The sequence below is a fragment of the Talpa occidentalis genome, unplaced genomic scaffold (genome assembly GCF_014898055.3).
Source record: "Talpa occidentalis isolate TD23 unplaced genomic scaffold, MPIMG_talOcc4v2.1 talOcc4.4, whole genome shotgun sequence".
In the NCBI taxonomy this organism is placed as follows: Eukaryota; Metazoa; Chordata; class Mammalia; order Eulipotyphla; family Talpidae; genus Talpa; species Talpa occidentalis.
The window spans coordinates 37,796,905-37,811,009 of record NW_023604295.1 but is presented as its reverse complement, the minus strand read 5'-3'; the positions used below and the strand labels follow the sequence as shown (position 1 = coordinate 37,811,009).

Sequence of the window (14,105 nt, the reverse complement as noted above, 5' to 3'; positions counted from 1 at the left end):
CCCCACTAAAATGTCTGTAGGTTCTTGGCTTACTCGACTTGTGCCCTTTAAGTGTTAGTTCAGGTCCCATCTTCTGTGTGAGACATTTCCTGAAAACTTTGGGCCATACAGATCTTTCATGTTCCTAAACTTCTGCAACATAGAAAATATATAGAGAGAATGCATATATTACATTTAATTATAGAAATAAATTATACGCTGTATCAGAATATTCCATATGTCTTAGCTTTTTCTTCCTAACGAGACGTTAAGGTCTTGTACTTCCAAAGTTATTTCAGTAGCACAAAGACAATGGTAAGAACATAAGAAGAACAAAAACTAGTTAAGATTCAAATTGAGTCCGTTATCCATTCTTAAGTATCTACTAAGATGTAGTCTTAACTTTCACAACAAAGGAAAAAAACATGTTAAAAGGGGTAAAGACACTGCACAATGTCAAACATTTAGGAATTGAATCTTGTGGCCTAAGACTTGTCCTCTACAACTGTCATGTGAACATTTGATTGTGTGTGTGTGTGTGTCTGTGTCTGTGTCTTATTATCCCAGGTTAAGAGAAGCCCAGAAAAATGGAAGCATCCCTGATTCATGGTAATCCTTGGGTTAATTTGTATATCTTTATATTAAAATATTTCATATTTAAAACAGAGAAGATGAACCGAACTGATGGGAAATTCTTAGTGGAAAATATGGATAAGAGTATATATGTTAAAGTGAACCATAGAGATAATCTCTGATGCTTGCAGTTAGGAAGTATTTGTTTATATCCATGTTACCATCTACAGAGCCTAACTATGTTGATTTCTTTTCTCCCTTCAGTAAGACACATCCTTTTAGAATAGAGGCAATGTTTTTATGCTTTTGCTTTTTTCAAATCCCAGTAGTAACTAGAATAGTGCTAGGGATATACAATTCATAGAAATGCATTTTTGGAAGAAAAATTGCCTTCTTGCTTATCTTCTTTCTGATGTATAACATCTTCAAATGATATGTAGACTGTTGAATATTTTTAGTGATAGCTAACCTATATATTAAAAGTCTGTAAGCATATTCCCATTTTATCTTAAGATACTGAGTTAAATTTACAAAGTACATATTTAATGATTTTAATGGTTTGTACATAGATATACATATATATATCCCAAGATATAAAATATGTCCAGTACAGTTTAAGCCCTCTATCAATCATCAATCTATTATCTGTATTACATTTCTATTTACTTATAAAAAATTGAAGTATAAAGAGAAATGTTCTGCTGATGTAGTTTACAGTGAGTCAGTAATTTGTGTGTTCATCTCCTATGTTCAAGAGAACATTCAGGACTACAGAGATGAAAACAAGAAGTCTTGGCCTATGTCTTAAAGATCACATTTTATCATTACTTATGACTACAAATAAGTTTTCTACTGTTGAGATTTTTGTAATTCAAGCTGTTTGTTATATTGCCCTGTTTGAGGATGCATTCATTTTGTGGAGCAGAGATCCTGAACACTCAGATCCAGGTGGAGCCTTTGGAGACCTTGTAAACTAACCCCTTTTAAAAAAGTAATTTATGTGACTTACCTGAAGTCACACAGGTGACTAGTTGTGGTGCAGAGAAAAGATATTTTCTCTCTCCTTGCCACCCTTCTCCCCCTCCCTTAAAAAGTAAAATGATTAATATAAAAGATCACTGACCCTTTCGCCTCTATCTTCTTTTCTTCTCTGATAGCCCTCTTCAATTTAATTCCCGTGGGTCTGCGTGTGGTGGCCATCCAAGGGGTGAAGGCCAGCCTCTATGTGGCCATGAATGGCGAAGGCTATCTCTACAGCTCAGTAAGTACCTTGTAATGTAAGAGTGTGTGTGTGTGTGTATACATATATGTATGTATGTGTGCACTAACTGCCATTGACAGGTAATGGAACAACAATTATTTTAGGGAAGAAAATTGGAAGTTGAAGTCATTTTGTATTTTCTGGCCCAGTATGTCAGAATTATTATGAAAATTTTATAATTTAAAATGTTAAAGATCATACACTGATGAAAAGAGCTGGTTTCTCCCCCACACAATATGAATTCTCTGTGTTTGGCTTCTATTTCTAGAAGACAGTCGATCTTTTGATTTTTAACTGTTTATTTTATAATTTTTTAATTGGGGTAACACTGATTTACACGATATGATTCAGAGGTATAGGGTCATACATTTTCAGATGTGAGTTACCATACTATACCCAAAACCAAGAGAACCCACAGTCAGGAGCTAAAAAATTTTGTTTCTCCTGTTCCCTTTAATCACAGTAGAGGGTATAGAATCTAAATTCTTCAATCTGTCTATGAGTTTTCTGCCTTATTTGGGAGGAAGAACTTTCAGAATACTGTGATTGTATTTGTATTTGATAAATCTCTGTAATACATAGTATGTCAAATTCCTGGGGTAGCTGGTCACATCAAAGGCAACATGAATTTATGAAATGGATTCTGTATTATGGGCCAAGATATTTGAGTTTTATTTGCTGGTCAATTATTATTCCATTTTGGACAAGTAACCCCCAATTTTGCTTGAGTTGATTTCTAGACCTTTAAAAGGGTGTTAGACACCATGTCATTTAACATCTTTTTAAAATCTATACCAGAGGGGGGAAATCCTATATTGTCTGAAAATTAAATGAAATTAAAAAAAAATCTAACACTGATATAATTAGGTTGTATTAATGCTTATATTATGAGCAATAACATATTTAAAGTAATTCTGATGCCTGTTTCACTCTCAAGATAACTTATTTATTGAGAGAGTGTGACTGCACTGAGTCTTGTGTGTGTGCATATATGTATAAAGTATATGTGAATCCATAGTATATATATTTTAGATATATACAAAAATTTCTGTTCTCTTATAAGGAAATTGTCTATTTGTAGCTCATTAAGAAATATCCTTGAAAAACATGGTTACAGATTTCTACCCTTACTTTCTATGATCACAGTAAATTAACAAGGTTATTCTGGAAGTTCACTTATGCCTACTGGATTCTTAATTAATTATTGAATGGTTTTTATTAAACTTTTCCATATTCAATTAAATGAATCTCTGGTGCTTATTTATTAGTAAAACATCTGTGATTCTTATTAGAATTCTTAAAGTTGCAATTTTACTTTTCAACATATTTTGATCTGAATATGCCTTTATATATTATATATGCACATACACATTTTTCACCATTTTTTCTCAAAATAACACTAAAAGGCAAATATGGTTTTTGTTAAAACAATGGGTTTTATACTTAATGTGTTATGATTTTAACAGTTCTTAATGTCTCATTGTTGATTACACCTATAATCAAATTTAGAAGATCGTTATTCACTTTTATATTCATCTTATGGTCTTAATTCCTATTGTAATTTTATAAAATCTAGAGTTCGGATTCTCATACCAGAGTTGATTTTCAATGGCTTGAGAAGAAAAACAGAGTCAAGTCACATACCATTTGACTATATCTTTGTTACCTTCATACAAATGACAAAATTTCTGAGAAATTATATATTTCTCAGAATATATCCACGTGCTTATCAGAATATATCCACATGATTAAATTGTGTAGGAGTGTGTGTTGGGGGGGCAGGTGGTGGCAGGGAGGGATCACCCATATTGGTTATAATTCCAAAGATCCTGGGAGAATGCTCTTCAGAGTTTTCAAAGATACAATCTTTCTATTCTTCTTCTCAGAATTAGGGTTGAAACACAGGGAGCTTGAACCCATAAGCGAAGGAAGGTTTGAAGAAAATCTTGATGAAAAAATTTTACTATAGGTAATTTTTTGTAAGGCCAATAATTACCTGTCGAGTTACCTGTGGGGGTGCCTAGATTGTCAGTTTTCCTTTTCACTTAAATCAAACTTGCCTCATACCAAGAATCACAGTGCTTTCCATGCTGGTGCTGCTGCGAAGTCACTGGGAACAATTTTGCTTTAATTATAAGCATGGTGTCCCTGGTGTAGCTCATCAGGGTCCCTACTTTTTAAAATCACCCTCATTCTGGATAAGACCAATAGGAGTAAATTGTTTTTCAATTTTAAACAGTGGGGGCAGTCCTGAAGATTATGTTTCAAGACTAAAGGGGGCCAATATTGGGTGAGGCAGGCCTGAACAAGAATTGGGCATCAAGGCGTCATCCCATTGTGCAGTGGTCCCCTGTGTGTCTGCGTCTCCACAGGTGGTTAGAGCACCTACAGCCATGAGATTGGTGCTGAGTTAAAAGAAGGCTGTTAGCATAGGCTTTGCTGAAGGGTCTTTGGTATATATTAAGGCTTGAAGTCTTTGCAAGGCAGTTTCCTACTGCATGTGAAGTAGTATGATTAGGTACACAAATAAAAGCTATGCCTGGTATATATGGCAGAGTGGAGAGTTGGCTAGAAGTAAATTGAAGAGATCCTATGAAGCTGGATCTCAGAAACTCACAAATGGCATCATTTACCTAGTGTCATTTACCTGGTTTGTGTTCATATTTACATTATAAATTAATTCCCTGTTACCTCTGATTTCTCCTCCATCACCCTTACACTGGGAGACAGAGTGGTTCATTTGAATTATCTGTTAAGTTGCACAGAGCTAAAGTTTAAAGTTCATGCTGAACATCTTGTGTTTTAATAGGTGGGTTTAATAGTAGGTATTCAATGAGTTATTGATGTATCCAGTCTTATTTTTACCATCATAGTTTGTAATTTTTTATCTCTTTTTTGTTTCTCTGATCTTTCAATTTCTTCTCATTATTGCAACTTCAGTTTTATTCTTCTTCTGATTTATGAACTTAGATTTTATTTCTATTTCTTTTGTGTTTTATCCCTTTTTTAACATACACATATAAGTATATTGTTCTGCTAAATATTTTTAGTGTTTCTGTTTTCCTTCCAAACAGCTGACAGACATAAGTAAGGATGTTTTCTTGACCAGTAATCACTGATGCTCTTCTTGCCCATTCAATTAGGTGCACTTTAAAATAAAATAATATGCACAACTGGTTATTATTCTATAACAGTTAAATTTGCTGATTTTTAAAATGATTTCTATGAACATAGATTGTGTGTGTGTGTGTGTGTGTGTGTGTGTCAAATTGGGTCCCTCTGACTTGACTTTTCTTCTATGTGAAATCTCTAATAATTGTTTTATGTTCTGGAAGCTGTAGATAGTGAATTCATTTTGTCCTGATAACTACAAAAATGCCTTACATTTACTTTCATTCTTGAATTACAATTCAGTTAGTTATAAAATTTTCAGTAGACCAAAATCATGTATACTGACTTGTGGCATCTATTGAGAACTTTGCTGACAATTTAATATTCTTTCCTTTGTAGGCAATCTGTTTGGAAAATATAAATGTTATTTGCTCTTTATATTCCATGTCTTGCAAATGCCCTAGAATGTCTCCTTATGAATCTATCATGATTTATCTTGTTAGGAATTTGGAATATACTTTTAATCCAAATAATCATATATCTCAGCCCACATACATTTTATTTATCATGTTTTATAGTCTCTTGTGCCAGCCAGTACTTAAATGGCTGAGCTTACACATGTTGAAATTCATCTATTCTAGAATTTAACCATCTATTTTGTGATTTCAAATCAGTATTTTTCATTTTTGGATGTCTAATAGCTTCCATTTAATATCTACATATTCTTGATTTATTTCTTCCTGTTTTTACTCTCTGGCCTTTTTTCCAGAAAGTCATTAACTCACTTATGATTTATAAATGAAAATTATTACAACACTTTGTCAGACTTTTCCATAAATTAATTTCTTTTTTAATAAATTCGTTTTAATTATTGATTTTGTAGACTGTCACTTTCAGAAATGGATTTCTATTATGTTAGAATTTAGAAATTAGTTCTTCGTGAGCTTGGAATTTTGGTCTGCAGGCACATTTCTCTCCATCTCCCCCACCTATTTTTTTCCCCCTGAGATTGACCCTCACTTTCTAGCAATTTTTTGGTTCCTGCCATTCAGTGCCCTTAGTATAGAATAGTATTTTAAGATTCATTTCAAAACTTCTTTCCTAAGGTGATGTTGAGGCTCTGTAAGGGGACTTGGACTATAATACAGCTTGGCTTATAATTCCTTTCATTGTGACCCTTTGTCTTTAATTACATCTGCTTAAAGTAGTAGTGGCACTTATTTAAAAAAATATTTTGTATTGAGGTAATGAGGGTTTACAACACTATTTATGATTTAGGGGTATATTTTCACGCATCTTTAGCTCTTTATGTATGTTACTATACCACACCTTCCATCAATTGCAGTGTTTTTTTATTGCAGCCTGTTCAGAGCTGATTAGGATAATTATCCCAACCCCATACGAACAGGTAGCTGGGCACTGGTTCCTCATCCTACATCCAGGGATTTTATTTCTGTGGACCTGGCAAGAAAGTAACCGTGGACCATACTCCCCGCTTTGACCTGGGATCCCCTCATTCTGTACCTGTAATCTGCTCAATACTTTGTGTGCAGGACCTTTGCTTAATTTTAGTTGGATTATTTGTTTGTTTTTCTATTGAGTCATATTAATTTTTTTATTTTAGAATTTAATGCATTATCAGATATGTGGTTTGTGAAAGTATTATCTTTTCTCAATTTGTTGGTCATTTTTTTATTTTGTTCAGTTTTTTTTTTTTTTTTGCTATGCAGAAATATGTAGTTTGATAAAGTTCCATTATTGCTAAGTCCCAAGTCATGGAGGTTTTTTTGCATATGTACTTCTAGGAGTTTTAAAGTTTTTGGCTTACATTTAAGTTTTTAATATATTTTGAGTTTATTTTTTTGTGAGTGATGTAAGGTAGCAATTTTTTTATTCTTTCACAAGCGAATATCCAATTTCCCCACCACTATTTATTGAAGAGACATATTTTTCTTCATTGAGTCTTATATTTATTTATTTATTCATTATTGTTATCTGGTCGAACAGCAGAGATTCATCATAGTCTGAATCTCTGCTTTTTTCCATTTTTATTTTTTAATGTGGAAGAAGACAAAATTCTTCATCTTAACCATTTTAAGTGTACATTACAGTAATCTTAACCATATGAACATTGTACAACAGATCTTTAGAACTTTTTCATCTTGAAAAACTGAAACACTATGAATATTGAACAATTATTCTTTTCTCCCTCACCCCACCACCTGGGGACCACCGTTCCACTTTCCGTGAAGTAGAATGACTGCTTTAGATACATCGTGTAAGGGAAAACATGCAGCATTTACCTTTTTGTGGCTAGTTTAATTTACCTAGTATACTGTCTTTAAGAGTCACTTATAATGCAGTATGTGGCAAATTATTTCTTTTTTATGGCCTAATAAAATTATGTTTATCCTACATTTTCTATGTCCATTCATTTGTGCATGGGCATTTAGATTATTGTCATATCCTGGCTAGTGTGAATAATGCTGAAATATACATTAGTGTGTAAATATCTCTTCAAGACCCTGTTTTCAATTCTTTTGGAAATTCAACCAAAATAGAATTGCTAGATGGTAATTCCAATTTTAACTTTTTGAGAAACTTCCATCTGTTTTCCATAGAGACTGCACTGTTTTAGATTCCTATGAACAGTGTACAAGGATTCCAAATTCTCCAAGTTCTTGCCATTGCTTGTTATTTATTGATTTGTTTTTGATAATGGTGATTCAAGCGTGAGTGAGGGGCTCTCATTGTGGTTCTGACTTGTATTTCCCTTGAATTAGTGATGTGGAACATTCTTTCAGGTATGTATGGGGATTTGTGTGTCTTCTTTGGACTGTTTCAGTCCTTTGCACATTAAAAAGTTTTTTTATGGTTCTTGAGTTGTAAGATTTCCTTACATTTTATTTAATTTTCCCATCAAATCTGTATAGAAGTTTAATAGGTTTAAAGGGTTGTTAACTTAAGCCCATCTTAGTAACAGAACTAAAACTTAGATCTAAATCGAAGCTCCAAAAGTATGAAATCTTCATAATACCATCTGTTTTTAGTCTTATAACAATGAAATCTTTCCACTGTGTATTATTCCTCAATATTTTCCTGAACTTTCACAGAAACATTCTCATTTGAGCCTTGCAACAACTTTGATATTATGATTAATCAATGACAGAAAGTACAGCTGGGACACAGAGTGGTTAAATGACTAAAATGAGGTCTCTCTGTAGAAAGGTGAGGTAGGTCAAGAAAAAGGAAATTGTAGTTTAAAGTTTATTTTAAAAATCCACATTGCTTTTCCTGTTTACTGTTGTAATAGAGGCTGTGTCCCTCTATACTGTTCCAGTGTAGTATGAAAAGCATAATTCTTTGAAAACCGGGGGAGCCTGTCACCTTGTTTGTGATGACTTCATTTAAAGGCGTCAGTAATAACAACAGGGAAATTATGTGATAGACTCATATTGTTTTGTATCATTTAGAATTCTATACCAGAATCCTGTGCTTCAGTGAGAGCAGAAAAGCCCTGCTCCAAGTTTTCAATGAGATACTGATTTTATATTGAAAAAGTGAGTCAAGAGTTATTGGGAAACATGGAAGTGTTCACTGAGGAAAAAGAAAAGTGAAGGACAATATTGAGAGTAATGAGAAGACTAGTTTATGCCCACAAGGTTTATGATTGGAGAAAGTGCTTTTTCCTTTTATTTGTCTAATTTCTTTTGCTTTCCTACTATCTGGATATCCAGATACTATCTGGATATTCCCATCAGTGATGACACAATAAAATTTTTCTCAATTTCTGCATCCAGAAATGACTTCTACATTTTGCACTTTTGAAAAATTGGCTGAAGGATTCTGATTGTTAACATTTCTATGTTGAGACTGATTTCTATGTTCTATGTTGAGTCCTGTTTTCTCTTCTGTACTAAATAGTGCTTATTAAAGTGGGCACTGGGGAGCAAAGATTGGACAGAACATCTTCCTTGGAATCTCCCTAGTCATTACAATTCATCTCTAGGGGATCAATTTCTATAACATGTTGAAAAGAAGTGACAGATTTTTTAAAACAAATCTAGAAGGGAGGTACAAAACAGTTACCTACTTTGTATGTTGAATCTCCTCATCAACTGAATTCTTCATGAAATATTATGAAATCTGAGGCATGTTTGTAACTATTTCTTGGAGTAAGAGTATCTGGGAAAAGTCTCTAACATTGAAGGAAAGTGAGAGCAAGAATGGGAGGGAAAGAGGGAGTACACCTTAGCCATTGGTGCCAAATGAATCACAATTGCGAAGTAAATGGCACCTGAATAGAGAGAAGTCAAAGGTTCAATAACAGAGGCTTGATCAGCAAATAGATTGTTAAATACTCAGTTTAGGACACTTACAAAATTTTTCTTCTATATATTTGTGGTTTCCTTAGATTTTATAACATTTTCATTGTGGGTTGATTTTTCCCATAGCATTTATGAAAGAACAACTTATTTTATGACTGTTTCTTTCTATGGGTATATATTTTAATTGACTGAATTAGGGTATTTTTTTCAACCACTCCCCTTCCAAAAAATAAAAAGGAACTATGGAGTTCTGCCATCCCAAGAATGTGGCTACTGTTGCTTGTAAATATGTGACCTGAATTATTTTCTTGTAATTAGGTTGCTTTTCTTTGAAAATAATCAAGTTGTTAGTTATCCTTTTAGTAAGAGTTAATTGGGTAATGGGAAGTATCAATTTTTACCTTATTTATGATATTTTATGTTGTGAGTAGTGTTCCTTTGTGTCATTGGTGAAATTTCTTAACCTCCTAGACATAGTTTCCTTATATGTAAAATGAGGATAATAATGGAAAACCTGATGCATAGGATTATAGTAAGGATTAAATAAAAAGACAATTGTAAAGCCCTGGTTTTGTGTCTCAAACTTAGTCTTTGCTGAACGTTAACTATAAGTGCAGCAACAGCTGTAGTCATAGTAATAGTAATATTAGAAGTAATTGATATATGAAAGAAGATCCTCAGTGTGTCCTCAGTCAGTTCCTTACCATCAATTCATAAAATTCATGTAAGAGTAATTCCACTATCAGTTTCAGCAATGATATACCCAGTTTGCCTATCTGATAGCTTTAGCCACACTGACCATGGGAGGTTGACTATATTAGTTGCAGAGTATTTGCCATCTAATTAAAGCCAATTGACTTCAGGTCCAAGACTTGACTTTTTTGAAAAGAGAATTGCCTTTTTTTTTTTAATATTAATTTAGAGCTGAATGAATAAAAGTAGTATTGCTATCTTAGAAGCACCAGGAAAGCTCCTGCCTTAGAATGTTTACAACTTTCAAAGGATAAGTCATGATGAAAATATGGCAAAGCCAGGTCTCATTTTCATCCTTGGAAGCTACACATGAAGAAACAGTGGAACCAGCCCTTCTTTTGGAGTTTTCGGTCATGAATCAAGCAAGAATTGCTTTTCTTCTTTGAACCAGTTTGAGTTGTATGTTTGTTTGTTTTTTTTTAATCTGATAAACAGATAAAAAGATGAACCAATTTTCAGAGTAGTCAGACTTTCTGAAAAGCTAAATCTCCTTTTGCTTCTTCTCACTGAAGGATTATCCAGTGTTCTCCTGAGGAATTGTGACTTTGCAATGACTTCCTTGTCCTATCTGAATCTCAAAAGAAATCCCTGTTCTTGTTAGTTTTTCTTCTCTTGCTTGTTCACCTCCAACACCATGTAAGAATTAGTAATTTCCATTTGCAAATGTTTATTGGGCTTGTAACAAAAATGCAGCAATTCTCCATTCTTCTTTATCCCTAAGCATAAGCCAATTTTTCAACTTTTGGGGACTTTACTTTTTCAAAATATCTCCTTATATAACTCACCTCGAGGGAAATATGCTACATAAAATATGTCTATAGGCCATGACTTTCATGGAATTTAGGAAGGGAAAAAAGAAGGAAATTATGAGTGCAAAATACAAAGGGAAAATCAGTGTTTTTTTTTTAATTTAAATTTTATTTTTATATTCCCCATATAATTGCAACCCCCTAATTTTGACCCTAAGCCCTCCTTTCCCCACCCCTCACCCCCCATAGAGTGTCTCTTGTTCATAGTTATTTGTTGATTTTGATATTTTCTTTCTTATAGTTATTCTTTTTCCTGGTCCCTTATTTACGTTTTCTAGATTCCTGCTATGAGTGAGACCATCCGGTATTTTTCTTTTTCTTTCTGGCTTATTTTGCTGAGCATGATCCCTTCCAGCTCCATCCATGTTGCTGCAAATTGCATGTGTTTATCTTTTTTGAAGGCTGAGTAATATTCCATGGTGTATATGTACCACATCTTCTTGATCCAGTCATCTATTTTTGGGCTTAGCTATTGTAAATAGTGCTGCTATAAACATAGGGGTGCAGGTGCTCTTTGGAATTGATGTTTCTGTGTCCTTTGGGTAAATACCTAGGAGTGGAATGCTGGATCATATGGAAGCTCTATGTTTAGTAGGTCCAGAAATCTCCACACAGCTCTCCATAGTGGTTGGACCAGTTTGCACTCCCACCAGCAGTGCAGGAGAGTTCCTTTTTCTCCACACCCTCGCCAACATTTGTTGTTGCTAGTTTTTTTAATATGTGCCATTCTCACCAGTGTAAGATGGTATCTTATTGTAGTTTGATTTGCATTTCCCTGAAAAATCAGTGGTTTTTTAATGGAGATACTCATGACGAAGTGTGCAGAGCAGTTGACTCTTTCAACAGAGCACTGAGAAAAAGAACATTAAAAAGTAAAACAAGGTCACAGCAGCTTGGATGGAGCTAGAAGGAATTATGCTCAGTGAAATAAGCCAGAAGGAAAAAGAAAAATATCTGATGGTTTCACTTATAACAGGAATATAGGGGAACCAAATAAGACATCAGTGTAAAAAAAATAATAACAGTACAAAATACCACAAAGCAAAAACAGACAATTATAAACCAGAGACATACTGCAGGGGAGGAGGAGGGAGAGGGCTGAAAGGGAAGGAAGGGAGGAGCACAGGGGACTGTGGTGATGGTGCATGGGTGCCTTGGGGAAGGAAATTTTATGGGGACTCAATCTGAGGGGATGGGGGGAAGCAAATATTGTCTAAAAATGTAAAAAATGATAAATGTTAAAAGAAAAAATAAAAAAACAAAAAAAGTAAAACAAGAGTTAATAGTTGCTTGTTGATTTTGATTTTTGCTTTATTATAATTAGTATTTTTCCTTGTCCCTTATAATAAAGTAAAAATCAAAATCAACAAGCAATTATAAACCAGAGACACACTACAGGGGGGAGCAGAGAAGGGAGTAGATAAAAACAAGGGGGGGGCTAGGAATTGTATGGGGACTATAACCAAGATGAAAATGCATACATTGTGCAAAAATGAAAAATGATGTAAAAAATATGTAAAATAAATTTAACCAAAAAAGTAAAACAAGGAGCCCTCCCGGGTGGCGCAAGGGGTTAAGATGCAACCTATGGAGCTGTCCGCAGCCACTGCAGATGAAATGAGTTCAATCCCCTGGCCAACCAGGGGGCTACCAACATGGCACAGCCGACCTCTCCTTACTCGCCCGCTGCTCCCCTCATCATTGTACTTCAGTCAATCTGCCTGTTCTGTTCCCCACTCTGTCTCTGGTGAATCCTCTCACCCCCCCCCCACTTCTGGCTGTACCCTAGCTCTTATATGCATAAATAAATGAATCTTTTTTTAAAAAAAAAGTAAAACAAAACAACAAAACACTGTGATAAGTGGCCAAATGAGAACAGTGGCAGACAGGGACAGATTTCAAAATAAAAAAATGTATTTTTTCCTTACATCATTGTAATCCCCATAGTTCTCCTCCCATCATATCACCCATGAACCATCACCATATTCCCTTGTGTTCACCTCTCCTCTGTTTTGCCCCTCCCCATCCCCCCCACTTTGCTCTATACCTTAGTTCTATGGTCAGTGGCTAGTTTTTACTTTTCTTGACCTTTTGTTTGATTTCTCTATATCCCACATGTAAGTGAGACCACTCAATATTTATCTTTTCCTCCTGACTAATTTCAGCTAGCATAATCCCTTTCTGCTCCATCCATGTTACCTCAAATGGCATGAGGTTGTCCTTTTTTTTTTTGTTCACTGAGTAATATTCCATTATATAAATAAACCACAACTTTTTGATTCATTTATCTATTTCAGGGCATTTGGTTGTTTCCATATGTTGGCTGTTGCAAATCGTGCTGCAATAAACATAGGATTGCAAATTTCTTTTCAAATTAATGTTTTCAAGTCCTTCGGGTAGATTCCTAGGAGTAGAGTTGCTGGATCATATGGTAGATCCATTTTTAGCATTCTGAAGAACCTCCACACAGCTTTCCAGAGTGACTGGACCAGTTTACATTCCCACCATTAGTGTAAGAGGGTTCCTTTATCTCCACATCCTTGCCAGTATTTGCTGATTCTGATTTTGTTAATGATATATCTCATTATGATTTTGATTTGCATTTCCCTAATAACTAGTGATTTTGAACATTTTTTCATATGTGCCTATTGGCCATTTGCATGAAATGTTACCTTTAGAGAAGACTTCAAGCTTACTGCATTTGTGGTGAACCTAAAGTTTTCTTCTGTACCACAGAATGTTAGAGTTTAGTCAAATTGAGTAAATGGTTTTGATACATAGAAATAGGGCCTCCCTGGTGGCACACGGGGTTAAGACACAACCTATGAAGCTGTCCGCGGCCACTGCAGTATGCATTCAATCCCCGGCCACAGAGGTCTGGCGCAGCAGACCTCTCCTGACTCACCCGCTGCTCCCCTCAGCAGTATATTTCAGTCAGTCTGCCTATTCTGCTCCTCCCTCTTTCTCTGGTGAATCCTCTCATCCCCTACAAATGACAAATTTCTTGAGTTCATTTTCCTGTGTTAACCAGGAAATGAGCTAAGCTGTTGGTAAAAGAGATACACAAACAAAGGTTAAAAGGGATCAGAGGTTCATGTTTTCTCACTTAACTACAAGTCTGGAGATAGACAGTTACTGGAGTTAGTTCAATGATTGACTCAGCAAGTCCATGAGGGTCAAGGTATTTACATTTATATGGCTTTTCCTCATGATAAAAGATAGTTTCTGTATCCCCAACTAACATGTATATTTTGGGCAGTTGAAAGGAGTGCAGAGAAAGAGATGGTATAT

General features: G+C 34.7%; 1 protein-coding gene across 6 annotated transcripts in view; it reads left to right on the top strand.

Moving 5' to 3' along the window:
• FGF12 (fibroblast growth factor 12) overlaps window positions 1–14,105 on the top strand; it is a 638,738-nt gene that overhangs the window by 473,324 nt on the left and 151,309 nt on the right. For all 6 annotated transcript variants that reach the window (XM_054700452.1, XM_054700451.1, XM_054700450.1 and 3 more), the window contains one exon: window positions 1,710–1,813. In XM_054700452.1, coding sequence (XP_054556427.1) covers window positions 1,710–1,813 — 104 coding nt within the window. The remainder of the gene's footprint in view (window positions 1–1,709; window positions 1,814–14,105) is intronic.